The sequence below is a fragment of the Anguilla rostrata genome, chromosome 14, assembly GCF_018555375.3.
Source record: "Anguilla rostrata isolate EN2019 chromosome 14, ASM1855537v3, whole genome shotgun sequence".
In the NCBI taxonomy this organism is placed as follows: Eukaryota; Metazoa; Chordata; class Actinopteri; order Anguilliformes; family Anguillidae; genus Anguilla; species Anguilla rostrata.
In genome coordinates, this window is record NC_057946.1 from 26,560,620 (window position 1) to 26,575,455 (window position 14,836).

The 14,836-nt window shown below is 44.6% G+C and overlaps 1 protein-coding gene across 4 annotated transcripts in view; it reads left to right on the top strand.

Moving 5' to 3' along the window:
* cntfr (ciliary neurotrophic factor receptor) overlaps nt 1-14,836 on the top strand; it is a 185,078-nt gene that overhangs the window by 69,127 nt on the left and 101,115 nt on the right. For 2 of the 4 annotated variants that reach the window (XM_064308250.1, XM_064308251.1), the window contains exons 1-2: nt 8,207-8,225; nt 8,471-8,552. In XM_064308250.1, the coding sequence (XP_064164320.1) occupies nt 8,471-8,552 (82 nt within the window). In that variant the 5' untranslated portion in view covers nt 8,207-8,225. Of the gene's footprint in view, nt 1-8,206; nt 8,226-8,470; nt 8,553-14,836 lie in introns of those variants that run through there. The other 2 variants (XM_064308253.1, XM_064308252.1) reach the window with 1 other exon arrangement.

The window sequence follows — 14,836 nt, forward strand, 5'->3', positions numbered from 1 at the left end:
GAAAGATGGCGGCGGTACGGACCGAACGAGGCGAATCCGCCCCCTGTGTTCGCCTACCTTCGGGTCGTAGGTGTTAAAAAGCGCAAGAGGGAAACGAGTGAGTGAAAGTATGGCACTGGAACTTGTAGGACTTCTTCGCGACGGAAGCATTCCTTCGGTGCTTCCTATATGCAGAACGGCTCCCTTTGATTGTCGGAATATGCCGCAATGCGGTTTTACTTAAGGAATCATTCTTAAATTCTAGCGAGAAAATAAGCTCTGAGCGATCATAAGGGTTGACAAAGGAAAGGAAAGAAAAAAATAAAATAAAATACTGGCCATGACACTGTTAGTTGACCTATGCCATGAACATGCATTAAAGACGCTTACAAAAACTCCAAAAGTAGTACGGTATAGTATCATTCTCTTTGTAAAACCAGTATTTGTGTTCAATAGAACACTAAATGGTGGAACCATGAAGCATTTAAGTAAACGGTCGTCAGAAATTCATGCCCTCTGTGCAGGTATCGATATTGGAGAGTCCCATTACAAATCATTTTAGTTTGAGTGGATGAGTTCTGTGAAGTATTTTCTATTAGATTAATTTCCTCTTTGAGTTATGTCATTTTGACAGTTTTCCGGGCGATAGAATTTTTGTAAATGTTTTAGTCTCTGGCTCATTTATTAGTGAGGATTGAGGTTGGAGGGTTTCAAGTATTTTAAAATTTTCAGTTTCAGAAATATACATTCCATCTACTTAATGTATAATGTACGCATCTTGCAATTCTTCAGTTAAAAATACCATTTAAATGATTTGCCTTTTTGTTTACAAAATTTGAATAGCAATGTTTTTTTTTTTATTGAAGAGAAACTTGAGATTTTATTAAATTGGCTATTCCCCAGTGGTCTGATAATAACCACTTTTTAATATTTTATACATTTTTTTCCACCGGGCTTTAATGTGACGGAAATTGTGTGATGTTTGAATCAGCTATGCTTTTAATGGTCCCATCTGTGAAGGTCACTGATGGAGAGCTTATTACATGCAGACATTTAATAAAAAGCCATGAAGAAGAGCTGGATCTGGATCATAGCTGTTCATTGTGTCATGCATTTTAACATTCAGGCATAGACTTTAAAAAAAATAAATAAATAAATTATAATTGCAAATTGTATGTATGTAGAGTCTGTGTTTTGTATTCCAGTAACATTTCGTAAGGCTGTAGCCTAGCGTAGGCCGTTAGTTTGAAGCCATTAGCAATAAAGCTAATGCGTTCCCTCTCCAGGTCTTCCTATGTGGTATTTAGCAGTTGTGTAAAGTTAATGTTGGAGAGTTCATTTGAATTAGGGGAGCGTAATGCCTGCAGGTGCTTGGGCGCTCCATATGAAATTCATCTCCATAGAGACAGATTCACCAGTTCATGGGGTAATCAAAGACCTTGGTAAAAATGATAATGAGATTGAAGGCTGAATATTTGATGTATATACAATACTGTACATGCCCCGTAATATTAGCACTACCCAGTCTTGTGTTCTGGCTGCTTGGGCCAAACTGTAATCCGCTGGTTTCCGTTTGTTGATTTGTCTGAGGTACGGCAGTTAGCCCGCCAGAGAGGGGAAATAAGTCCTTCCTTCGCTTATCGGGAAGTGCCCCATTCAGCGTTTGAGTCTGTGAGGTTGTTCCTGTTCCAGGTTCCTGGTCATGTCCCAGGACCTGCAGCAGATGCTACAGCTGCAGTACTGCTGCATGCCATCGTACGCATTGACAATTAACACCGTCTGCAGGGAAGCCTAAAACTGTGATGGATGAAACAGAAGAATGGGAGACATGATAAAAAAATTTTTAAAAACTGGACTAGAGGCTTTCTTGATTTTTTTGTTTCAACTTTCCCCATCGTCGGCTAGAGGGGTCGATTTATAAACGCGTTGCCGAGTGCCTTGAGTGGGCCTTTGAAGATTGAAAGTGCTGTCATCAGCCCTGATCAGAGGCGTGGGGGGGAGGGGGGGCGCGTCCGGGGGCCGAGGCACCCATCCTGCCGTGACAGATGTCTTCCCAGGACTACCCTGCTGATGGAGGAAAAGATCATTATATTACAAGTCATAGCTCACCTAGTCAGCGTCAGGGAGACCCAGAACTGCTGCTCACTAAAAGAAAAAAAAAAGCCCACCATCTTACAAAATGAAATTTTGTTATCGTTAAAAGGCTTGAATTTAGTTATAATTTAGTTTTCAAATTTTTCTTTGTTGGGTTATGGTTTGGGAGAGAGGTCTCAAGGTGGACCTTCCTGAACTTTGACCCGGATGCTGTGCTTCAGGCCTCCACAAAGCCGCCTGAAAACTGTGATGGTTCCACGTCTCTGCACACGGTAGCTCATTCTTCAAAGCTTTTTACTGAAGTGCTGTTTGGTGACCGAGCAACCGAGGCGGCGAGAGTAGAAGTTAATGGACAGCTTAAGGAGAGCACAGACACACTGACGGGCAGAGGCATTCGGAAAAAAATGAAACCGAAAATAAGCGGCGGAGAATATTTTCCCTCCTCTTTCTGGCCGTTGTTTCCGACAGCATGTCTATAAAAAAAAGCTTTTTGTTCTTTTCAATGAGTTGATGAGAAAGAGTCAATGAAATTGAAAGCTTTCCAGTTTTAAACAGACAGCCTTGCTGCCGTAAAGTGGCCGCCTGCCCTGGTTGCTGTAGCTGGTGGTATTAATCACATCAAGATTCATGTATGTGTCAAAGCTTCATCTCAGCAACATGGTCTCATCTTAATTACATGGAAAACACTTCAAGGACAAAAATCACTTTGCCACGACGGATTTTTTACTTTCCGTTGAGTCCATATGTCATTTTATGTGAAAATATTGATCCGGGCGTCTTTAAATGTCTTAGATATGTTTTACATTCGCAGTCTAAATAAAGACTGAAGCTCATTGATAAAGTAATATGCTACACCGGCTGGACTGCGGAGGAGGAGTCTATTTGAGCCGATGTGGAGAGACCGTAGGAGACAGATCAGCCGCTGCAGAGCGATAAACTGGGGAGATGACCCTGCTGGGCCTGGGTGGGCAAAGATGCGGCCAATTAATCAGCCCCAGCGTGGCCGCTAGCAAGGGCTGGCCCTAGAATGGTCAGGGTTCGACACCAGAGCGCGGGGCCGTGGTGCCACTACACTGGAACCCTGTACTTCAGCAGGGCGAGCTGTTGAAAAGTCCCCCATTGATATTTCTGAAACAGACCTCTCATACATTTAAATAATTTTCAGGTCAACTCAGTGTGCGGTGTAGATGCTTATTTTTATTCCCCTAATGGCCAAGGATCCGTAATGAGGTCCACAGCCTGGGTGGGCTTGATAAAATTGGTCCGCAGTGAGAAAATCTGTGTGTGTGTGGGTGCGTGTGTGTGTGTGTACGTGCGTGCACATGGGTGTGTGTGTGTGTGCGTGCGTGCCTGTGTGCGTGTGCACCATATTTTATGGTGCCACAGCTGCAAAGTGAATAGGCTGTTTTCATCTGGTCAAAGGGAGGATTTATGAGCGCCAGACTGCTCTGTTTGCGTTGCGGCCATCAGCAAACATTTGAGCTCGGCATCGCGTTAGCATCGATACCCTCCGAAAACACGCGACGCCTTGCGCCCTGAACGGACTGTGAGACCTGGGGCTCGGCGGGAGCACAATGGCGAGGTCTTATCCGGCGCGTGCGCTAGCTTAATTTCCTCGCCCGTGAGATCCATCAATGTCGGGTAACGGGAGATTGGCAGCGACGGTCGTTAGCCGCGGTCGCCCAGGTCGCTCCGGGGAAAATAACGTTTCTCTGAATTCGGTTTGACTCCACACCGAGTCTGGCAGCGGATGAGAGGTGAGGCGTATGAATCACCGGCTCTGTGCTTAACTGTGGGGGATTTTAAAGCGCCGGTCCGACACAGCAGGCTCGCACCAGACATGCGTTCCCCGTACGCTGGCAGAAGGCAGCGGCGTCTTTTCGGTCGTAGCCTAGCGCCCGCCTCGTTTTCGGTCGTAGCCTAGCGCCCGCCTCGTTTGCTTTGATTTGCTCGGTCCTCTCTTGGAAGTTCAAGCCCCCAACCCTGCCGGCCCAACCCTACCCGCCCGTTCACTCGCGCGGTGTCCACACACACGCACCAAGCAAAGACAAATGGAAAAAAAAACACAATCAGGGGTGTCTGTAGCATATGCTTATTAGCCTGAAACATCACGAACCTCATTGGCGGACTGGTATTGATTGCGGTTCCTGAATCCAGAATTACGACTGCCACGCGGATTCAGACAACTGATGAGATTATGACAGGATCTGCCTCATTTCTAACGTCCAATCGCCACCTGCCTGTCGAGGAAAGGTCAAAGCGATTTGGAAAACCCTTGGACAGCCAAATGCCACGTGCTTCCCGACTGTCTTTTGTAATCTGTCACGGCTATCATGATTTATGAGTTATGGTATGATTTATGTGCTATTTAATAGCAGGAGGGCTCCAGGAAGCAGGTGGTCAAAATTCAGGCGATGGTGATCTAGCGGTATTTCTGGAGTGAAGAGATAATAATGTGGAGAAACTATTTGCAAAACCTGTGACGGCCATGGATTGAGTATGTCACTAAATACCTTGTCATTTTTTATCTAGTTTATTTCTGATTGGAAGTCCCGGGAAAAAAAGATTAAAGGAATTTCAGGTAATGTAACAAAATGGGAAGAGCAGGACGATATTAGATTGAAAAAATGGGTTAGCAGCTGGCAGTGGATATTGACTCCAATTCTGGGTGCAAATTAACAAGTGTTGGCTCACTGTCTGCTCACAGCGTTTTAAGTTATGATTTGAGGCCACATGATCTCTGGTTATATTTTAATTTTACGTGTATTAATTATTCACATATCCCTCATTAACTCTCACTCATTTGCTGAAACCTTCTGAACATTAAAGAAACGTCTGACTTATTTCAGAAAGTAATAGTTTCTACTTCACAAATTCCGACACAATAACAAATGTTTCTGAAATGTCCAACGTTTCCAGCTGTTGATAACCACAGTCATCAACAACTGAACAAGACAACCATATCATTGCCTATGGCTTTAAAAAGCTAGTGAGTTCCATTAGGTAGCTTATCCTGCTTTCTAAAATATGATCCTTTAATGTGAAAAAATATTTTTGTGATGTTCAAAAATTGTGGATGTGATGAATGTGTTCATGCAATCGAGGAGTTTTGCATGCATTCCTGCACCTCTATAATAAGGGCCTGATTTACTAATACTTTTAGCACAAATAAAACCTTTTAGCACGCGCAAAACCAATAACATGACCAATGATTGGTCATGGTATTTGTTTCGCACCAATCATTGGTTCCGTTCTTAGTTTTGCATGAGTGCATTCGGCGCATGATAAAGTTCATAGTAAATCAGACTCTAAGTAAATACACCATACTGCAAAAATCAGGGAACCATGTGCAATTATAGGGGGAAAAAATCCATTGCTGTCATACTGCAGATTAATGTAAATCTCTAGGGTTTCTAGGCGCTGTGGTTCATACTGTTTGACAGGAACATGACAGCAATCCCAATAAAATAAATAAGCTCTATAAATGCAATATAAATAGTGTATTTGCACTCTAAGCCTACACACACCCTTAGGCCACTGTTTAAAAGCGTATTTTATCTGTGTTAGTACATAAAGCATCATTCAAAGCCTGCTTACCTGCGCTAACCTTCTCTCTACATCTCGAGTAGCGTTAGTAGGTGTGCGAACGTGCTGCGATGAGTTTGCAATCTCAAAGTGCGGGTCTTCTGACATTGTTATGTCACGCCCCATAAACATGATAAAAAGGTAATAATCCTGAACTTACACTATTGCTTTCAATTCATTCTGTCCTCCGTAGGAAAAATCAATTCTCTTCAGAAACCGCACACTGCAATTTGGAACACGGATATGTTAAACCTAAAGATTTCTAATGAGTAATGTGTGCATAATGGGATGCAATTTCAACTGGAGGCTCGAGTTTGGCTGTGTACTACAATTTTCAGTTATTCATCTGAGGCTCGGGTTTGGCCGTGCACTACAGTTTTCGGACATTCATTTGTCAAAGATTTAGAAGATTCTTTCCAGGCAGCTCCTGACCCTTTGACCCGCCATTTAGGGACACATTGTACAAACTGCGGACTGGAATTTCTCATTTAAATGCTAATTTTTTTTACTGGGCATTACATAAAGGGGAGGGTGTGTATGTGTGTGTGTGCGTATGTGTGTGTGTGGGGTGGGTGTCATTTGAATCGGCAATGAATGGTATATTTTAATTAAGCACTGTACGGAATACGTCTATTCAGGAGCAGTCTGATAAATAAGTCAGCGCTCGAGAGGAAGGAAGCAGGAAGTGAATGGTGTTTATTTCAGTTGACTGGCGATATTGTGAAATCTTGAGGGCAAAATGGATGGGCTGGAGAATGAAGGAGAGCGATGCCCTGAGCGCATTGTTCGGTGATGTAATCAGCTGAGGACCAGTCGCAGGTGGGAGGAAAGAGAGAGTTAATGAAACTGGCGTGCGATTTAATTTCGCTCCTGTTTTATTTGCTCAACTCCATTGTTTCAAACCCTTTTTACGCGAGGGTAGTGTATCCATTACACCGTCACTAATTAGACCAGTTAATTACACTGGTTTCAGCATGCAGGAAAGCCTTATTGGTTTCCATCTGTCATTGCTTACTATTTTCAGTTAAGCAGTAGCAATTGATTGACTGACAAAGGTGGCAACAGACTACGTATGTGCAGTACTACATAGTATGCATTTAAAAGTATGTGACTTTTTTGTGGTTACCATTTCCTTCCTTGTTTTCCTAGTGCTTGCGGGACACGTGCGAGACAGTGGCAGATCAGTACTACAGTGGTGTGCAGCACATAATGCATTCAAAATATTGACAATGGATTTAAAATTTTCATTGAAAAGAACATAATAGTCTTGACAATGACAAAGAATCACATTAATTTTTTATTTTGACACATAAAAATACTGTGGAGATTGTTTTATTTTATATCATCTTAAAATGTTACAGGAATTATTATTATTATTGATGATGATGATGATGTTGTTGTTGTTGTTGTTGAATAGTATTATTACTTTTGATAAAAATGAACAGCCCCATTTAACAACGTAAAACTAAAAAAAGAGTAAGAATAACAAAAGAAAAGGACATATTATCAGCAGACGAACCATTGAATGTCCAGATCTCTAAAAAAGCACAGGAAGTCCTTTACAAGGTCCTGCACAAGGATAAAACTGTAATTACAATGGGAAACTGTTTGAGCTTTTAAACAGAGCAATCCATTTTCTAAGGCTTAATGAAGAAATCAATTATTGTCTGTTTTTGTAACGTCCTATACTGATGCATGGAACAGATCATTTTGTTCCCAGATCCCCACTGTCATTCAACCTGATATGCAATTTGGTCTTGTTATCCATCAGGCTAACCATTTGTCTCTTTCAGCCAATTAATGGTTATTTGATTGATGGATTGAGCATTAAGGGCTCGTTAATATATACCAATTTACCCAGTATTTTCCCTGTTGTTTGACAGTCGTATGTTATCTCTGATCATTATAAATAGATGCCTTTGTCTAGTGCGCTCCAGATCCTGACGGAGGCTTATTAGCTACAAGTTCTCGGCCATTTCTAGTATATGTTCTTGCGTGTTTAAATAAAGGGTTTTTAACTTTTGGACCCCTGTTTTGGGAGCCTTTGATCCCCGATGATCAGCCAATTGATTAGGTTGTATTCTACCCCCTTCTTTGCTTCTTATCTTTTTTCTTCTCCTTACTTCACAACATGTGAAGAGTGTGTATCGTGTAAACATGTCTCTCTTCTTGACTTTTGATTGTTTTTTCTTCATTTTCGAACTGTAGCGTAACATCACGAGAACATAAAGGTTAAACATGAAGCCATGTGCTTTGCATTTATACAAAATGGCACCATCAACAAAAAACCCAAGCTGGACTGAGAACAGGCATGGCGTTCCATTTCACTGCCTCCGGAAGACAGATAATGGAACATAGAACATTCGGATCGTTCTGACGTATTGTGAAAATGCCAGGTTGCCCGCGTGAAGCCGGGAGACGTTTCTCACATTTGACGAAACAAGGCGGCGTGCTTAGCACCGATAAGGCAGATGTCTGTAAACGCTGTCTCTTTAAAGTGCGCTTTGGAAATGCCAGTCCCCAAGGAGAGTGATTTCACTGATGAGCAGCTCAAGGAAGGAGTCTGGGTGGGAGTGTGTGTGTGTGTGTGTGTGTGTCTGTGTGGGGGGGAGGCGGGTGTGTGTGTGTGCATGAGGGGGAGTTCACAGAGAGCATGTGAGAGAGAGCGAGAGAGAGAGAGAGAATGAGAGACAGAGCGGATAAGAGCGAGGGGAGAATGAGAGAGAGACTTCTTCCCTGTCTGAATTGGAGCCGGTAGATTTGTTTTCCCGCTGGACCCTCACGAAAACCTTTTTGCTGTGTTTTCCTACAGATGGCAAACGCTGTAACGTCAGTCTGCTGTGTGGTTCTTGCTGCTCTGGTGGTAGTGTTCGCACAGAGGCGCAGCCAACAAGGTAAGCTGTCATCAACCGCCAAGCTATCTGCTGTTAGTTAGATTGTCTTTGCTCTCTGTGTTGTTTTCCACACTGTTTATTTTTTTTTTCCCCCCCGCTGCTCGTGAACATTTGTTGTCTTTGCCCTGGTGACTTCACGGTCCCTCCCCTGACGGAACGGAGAGTTTTCAGAATTCCACCGCCTGTTACAGCTCTGAGGCTCAGCCGCCCATCACCTGACCGGTGGGCGGGGCTTGACGTGTTGTCTTGTTAAAGAAAGAACATTGTCCGCATTGGCATGGACCAAGAGTAAGATAGAACAGACACGGAGAGGCAAATGTCCTTAATGAGCTGTCCACGGGGTGTCTGGGTCTAGGATAACAGAGGAAGACGACAGCGGGATTGTCAGTTGCTTTAATGAGGCACATCAGGTTCGAAATGTCTTAATGATGTACATTCGGATTGAAAATCACCCGTCTTTTCCTGTGAACAAAAATAAATAAAAGCTAGCTTTCGTGAGGCATTTCTAAGATATATCAATGTTTCTGAGTGTTATAGGGAGTCCTGAAGTTCTGCATTTTCCGGACTGGAAATGTCTGGCGGGAACGAGATTCTTGCTCCGATATATTGGCACAGCCCAGCCCCGGTGAACTCTGTTTCTGAAAAGCGGCAGACGTGTTTGCACTTAGCACGGCAGTAATTCCTGAGACGAAACGCACTGGCACGTCGTCGCTCTCGCCGCTCTCGTTTTTATTGGTATTGCGATGATGGCCGGTGATCGGATCTCTCCGGGTTTGCGGCCGCTCGACTTTCCGTCAGTTTGACGCGGCGTCGTTTATCACCGGGCCCTGGCGCTGCTGTCAGCGTATTACTCACGCCCGTGACATCACGCCTCGGCGTGAACCGGGCCCCGCGATTCCTGTCAGCAGTCACGTTCGGTTACTTCCCGGCACTGAAACCCCTTTCCCCCCGACTGCTCTTTAATCATGCGCCCGCCTGTCGAAAACGGCAGCCCGAAAAAGTGATTAATAGCGAGTGTACAGTATCGCGTCGCGAGCGTACGCCGCTCTAACGGACACCGCTGCGCCTCTGCTTTACGAGACGTATTGAGAGAAATGCGGAACTCTCGTTTGTTTTCGATTGTTTGTTCTTATTCGCAATTCATCAAGTAGTGCTAGCGACGGAGCGTGAGGCTAGCACGACGGGGCTTAGGCTAACGCAGCCCTACAGCACCGTTAAGCGAACGCTTTCTGTAAACGTGCGGAGTGAACGAGGAGTGACGCGGGCATCCTGACTTGATTTACGCGCAGACGTGTTCGTCTGAAATGCTTACGGGACGAGACGAGCGGCTTTTAGCGGCCGAGCCCGACTGCCTGAAACTCACGCTTAACGAGGCAGGGTTTTATTAGAAGGGACTGTGTGTATCCCCCTGATTACCGAGGTAAGTGACGGACAATGGAGGAGATTAATGGGGAGCACCTGCGCGCAGACGACTGTGTCAAAACATGATTGGCCTGGGAGGTCAGGAGTACACTGAGCGGCTCTGGCTGGAAAAAAAAAAGCAACAATACTTATTAAATCCATTTCACAAAAGACCTGGAGGATTGCAGCTACGTGATTCAAGCTAACTCCCTTCTCAGTTCTCATTTTCCACTCGCAGCGAGGTAGCTAGACGTCGGTCACATTTGTCTACACGGAAAGACTTTCCCTCGTGTGGAACTGGGGTTCGTACTCCAGGTGTTTGTCAGACTGTGTGTGTGTGTATGTGGATGTATCTGTTGCACTGTGTGGGCGGTATCTATTATAGAAATGTGCCGGCCTAGGTATTCTCCTGACTTTTCCGCTAAATTGCCAGGGTTTTTCATCAGAATGATCCCGAAGGCTATACAGGCCAGAAAGTGGCACCTATCAGGAGCTAGAGCATTCTATATCGATGGCGTGGGCTTTTCTGCTGTGTGGTTGGGTTTAAGTGGTTCTCTGCTTGCTGCAATGTATTCCTTATACACTGACTAAATTGTCAGCAGTGTTGGTAGCATATCAATTGTTATATTGTTTAGGCCAGTGACCATGATTTCACTGAAGCAGCAGTTGACTTAAATCAATATTATATTCTGTAGGTGTACTTTCAAAACATTTCTTACACATACAGAAAATTTTGGATTGATGTACCTGGACACCTTTGTCCAACTTCCTAAATGGCCTTGTCAATCAAAACGACTTTCAAAAGATACAGGCCGTAGTTAATGCACCGTTTCTTTCAAGTGCTTGGGACAAGGTCGTCATGAAATTCATAATGTTTTGCTTGAAATCTTTTGCTTTAAATATTGGTTGACATGTCTACGTGCAGTTGCACGTGTACCTTTTTTCAACATAGTTTCAGCAGATTTAAACACGATTCATACACATGCTGTCATAGAATCTAAGGAAAATATCTGCCCATATTTTGTATTATGTGTACCAGTGCATTACCAGTGCGTGAGTATTTTAATGTAAGACGGCAACCACACACGCTGTATATGTTTCACCCAAGACGATGGTATGTCATCTGCAAAGTGACCTTGGGTTTGAGAAAGGTGCTATGTAAATAAAACATCATTATATTATTATTATTATTATTCGGATTGTTACTGTTGACTTGCGAACCACATGCGATGCTGCGATGGCGTGGGCGACGGAAGACGCGAGCTTAGAAAGAGCCGATGCATTATTCAGCGCGTGCGAACGCGCGCCTCCCGCTCGAGGAGTTAACGGGGGCAGCTCATCTCCGGGTCAGAGTGCGTTCTCCTCCTCAAACGCTGTAAACCCCGCAGCAACGCGCGCGCAATTATTTATGAGCACGAGCGGCGCTCCACGTGCGTGCATTCTGATTGGGAGCGCGCGGGACGCGGCTTCAAAGGGCGGTCCTTAGCGGCGTGGAGTTTTTTTGTCGAGTGCGGCGTCTGCGCTACGGTGCGGCGCGTCTTCTGACCCCGGATTTCCGCTCTGTTTCACGCCCCGGGAAGGCGGAGCAACGGGCGAGGAGAAGCTCACGCGACAGCTCCAAGGCTTAAGCGTAAATTCGCTGGGCGCGAGGTTCCGAATTTAATAGACACTTTTTCTTTTTCGAATAAGCACTTGTTTTCCTCCGTTTCGGCGGTTCCCCTGGCCGAGCCGAGGAGACGGAGGCGCCGTGGGCTTCTCTGAGCGGTCTGGGGCTCGAGACGTGAAAACACACCCGCGGTCTCTCGGGGGTGCGAGACAGCCAGCCTGCCTGAGTCACCCCCCCCCCCCGCAGTCTGCTATCAAACGCCAACACCGGTGCCGGGCGTGGCCAGCAGCCTCCCAGGGGCCGCACGTAATTTGCCACCGCACCGCTCTGGGGGCTGGGGGGCTGGGGGGCTGGGGGGCTGGGGGGGGGTGGGGGTGGGTTATTCAGGGAAGCGGGGGGGCTGCAGAGCGGATAGAAATGGCAGCGGGGTGAAGGCGTTTTTGGAGCACTGTTCTACACATGCTCCAGTTCACAGGGGATGTTGCTGTGAAGGATGGGCCCAGGAATACAATTGGGCATAACAAATCCGGGAGAAAAAGAAAAACAATGTGGTGAATAAAAAGATGTTATGCCAGTCTACTGCTAGTGTAGACACAAATGAGTAAAAGAATTGAATTGTTATGCTTTAGGCTGCTATGAGAATGTCCCAGTGAACAGTTAAATTAGACAACACGTCAGATTTTTTATCCAAACTATTTCACACACGATATTATATTTCTGACAGTTACACGTTTCCCTTTTTCCACTAGTTTATGCAGATGTTACATTTTCTATATTTGATATATAATGTAAGGCTTCCGTCAAATTGAGATTTTGTTTATGCGATTTTATTTGATTACTGTTGTATGGAAATGCTTTGTCTTTCCATTTGATTTTAAGTGTTTTTTTTTATTTTATTTTATTTGGCAAGCACTGTACTTTCTGCCATATGTGATGTTATTTTGTCTTCATTTCTTGATCATTTTACTTGGGAGCACTCATTCACTAGTCAACAAGAAACACACTTTTGATGGCATAAAAAAAGAAAAAAACATTGCGTAAGATATTGGCGAGATGCAGACCTTAAAAGCACAGACACAGTTGAGCCCCCCTTGCTTTTAAACGTTTAACATCGAAGCGGGGCTTGTTTGTTTTTTATTCCGCGTTCGTTTCAGAAGCTATGACTCTTCCCCAGATGCCCAGCTGTGACGAGCCCGAGGGCAGGCAGGCGTTTGTCACGGGTTTTGCTTTCGCTGGTTATTGCCGCCTCTTGTCTGATGCAAAACTGCTAGATTACGGCAATATGCTAATCTGGTCCGAAGGGAGAGTAATCACCGGAGATGCGTCAGACGCGTCCGATTTGCGCCTCCTTACGCTGGGATTAAAGTAAATCTACGGCCTACATTGTAATCACAGATTATAGATCTGCCACTTGCCTGATAAATCTTTGTTCTGCCACTGCGATGCAGCAGTCCACGAAACTTCAATTTCTGGCAATTTCGAGCAATTTTCTTTGCAGTAAATGTTTGATGGGTTTGGACTCTTCATAAGGGTTTTTTTTCGTAAGCGGTATTTGAACGTATATTACGTAGTTACTTTAAATTTCATCATCGTTCATCATTGTTAGCCGACTAGCATTCGGTCCCGGGTGCGGAAAGAAGATAAGAACACTTGTCTCCTCTCTTCAATTAAAAAAATGATTCCGTTATCTATTCAAGCAACTTTGAAAAGCTACTGTAATGTCAGAGCCTTTGGAGAACCCTGATTTCTAGCCATTATGGGCTGCAGCATCAATCTGAAATGACACACAGCACTTAAATTGTCAGACGGCCTACCATTGATTGATTTCTAATTTACTAATGTGATTTGAGGGCATTTCAGTTTATGTCCATGGCAATATGGTTAGACTCAGCTTCACGAGTTTGAAAGAAAATGACATCTCAGTTCAACAATCAGCTTGCAATTTCAAACCCGTTTTTCTGCTTTGTCTTTCACATATACATTTATATATAATTGCCCATTGCTCTTGGATGTCACTATCCATACACCCATCCATTATCTGTGCCCGCTTATTCCTGGGGGGGGGGGGGGGTTTGGGGGGGGGGGGGTGCTGGAGCCTATCCCAGCGTGCACTGGGCGAGAGGCAGGAAGAATGTTACTATGTACTGTATATTCATTTCATACCATTGCTATTAAATGATTCATCTAGAGTTTAGTCAGATTACAGGTGAAAATCTTTGCTTGAAGTTTGGAGGTCATTCAGCTGTCAGGCCTGCCCAACGCCACATAAAATTAGGCTTGATCAAGAAAGCTCCTGACACCCAACTTCTGTTGACACTCATCAGACAAGATCAAACCAGGCTAGGGTTTCTGGATAGAAATGCCCTGTTATCCTAGATGCCATAAACTATTCTCAATAGCAACCGTGGTATTGGGGTCCTTCATATCAATATCCTGGAGGCTTGCAATGAGAAAATGGCAAATAATGTGAGTTCTTATCAAGGGCCTGTCGAAGGCTCCATCATCCAGGCCATCTGACCTCAAGAACAACAAAGACTGAGGACCATCTCAGCAGGTGACAGTAGTTTTATTTATTTATTCATTTTATTTGACAGGGTCAATTCACATTTACAGAAATGTGTCAGAGGTAGCCAGAGAGGCTAAATTTTAATCTGCAGAGGAAACCCGCGTGAAAAGGGGGAGAACATGCAAACTCCACGTGGAGTATCGAGGCCGGCAGGGACTCGAACCTGGAACATCCTTCTTGCTAGCCACTGCACCACCGTGCTGCCCGTTACCTACAGTAATTGCTACCTCTTTCAAAAGTTTGTGGATGATTCATATATCGTACCCACAAAGCAATACAAGCTTTTGAACCATCAGCTATCAGTAATGCACAGTGTTACTGAACCAAGGCTCAATACTATTTAGGTACTTGAACAATAACCATAATACACTGTGGTGCATTTTTAACATGATAGTGAACTGCATATGGCAGGAGTGGAAAACGTTGGAATTGTAACAGCAACAATGGTGAGACACCTTGGTGGTGATTGGCCAGTACAGAATTACATCTCCGAATTACATGTCTGAATTTCAGCTCTTTAAAAGGGTTAATGGCAGAAGAGCAGCGGCGTTTGTTTAGACGTTCCCGCCCTTATCGGCGCCGTTTGATTACGCCTTCGCTGCAGTCCGCCGCCGAATCAGCCGAGCGTCGCGTTTCTGAAAATCGATTCGATTTATCCGCGAATCCCGCAGGTTTGTTCCAGGCGCTCGCGAATTCCCCCCATCAAAGGCC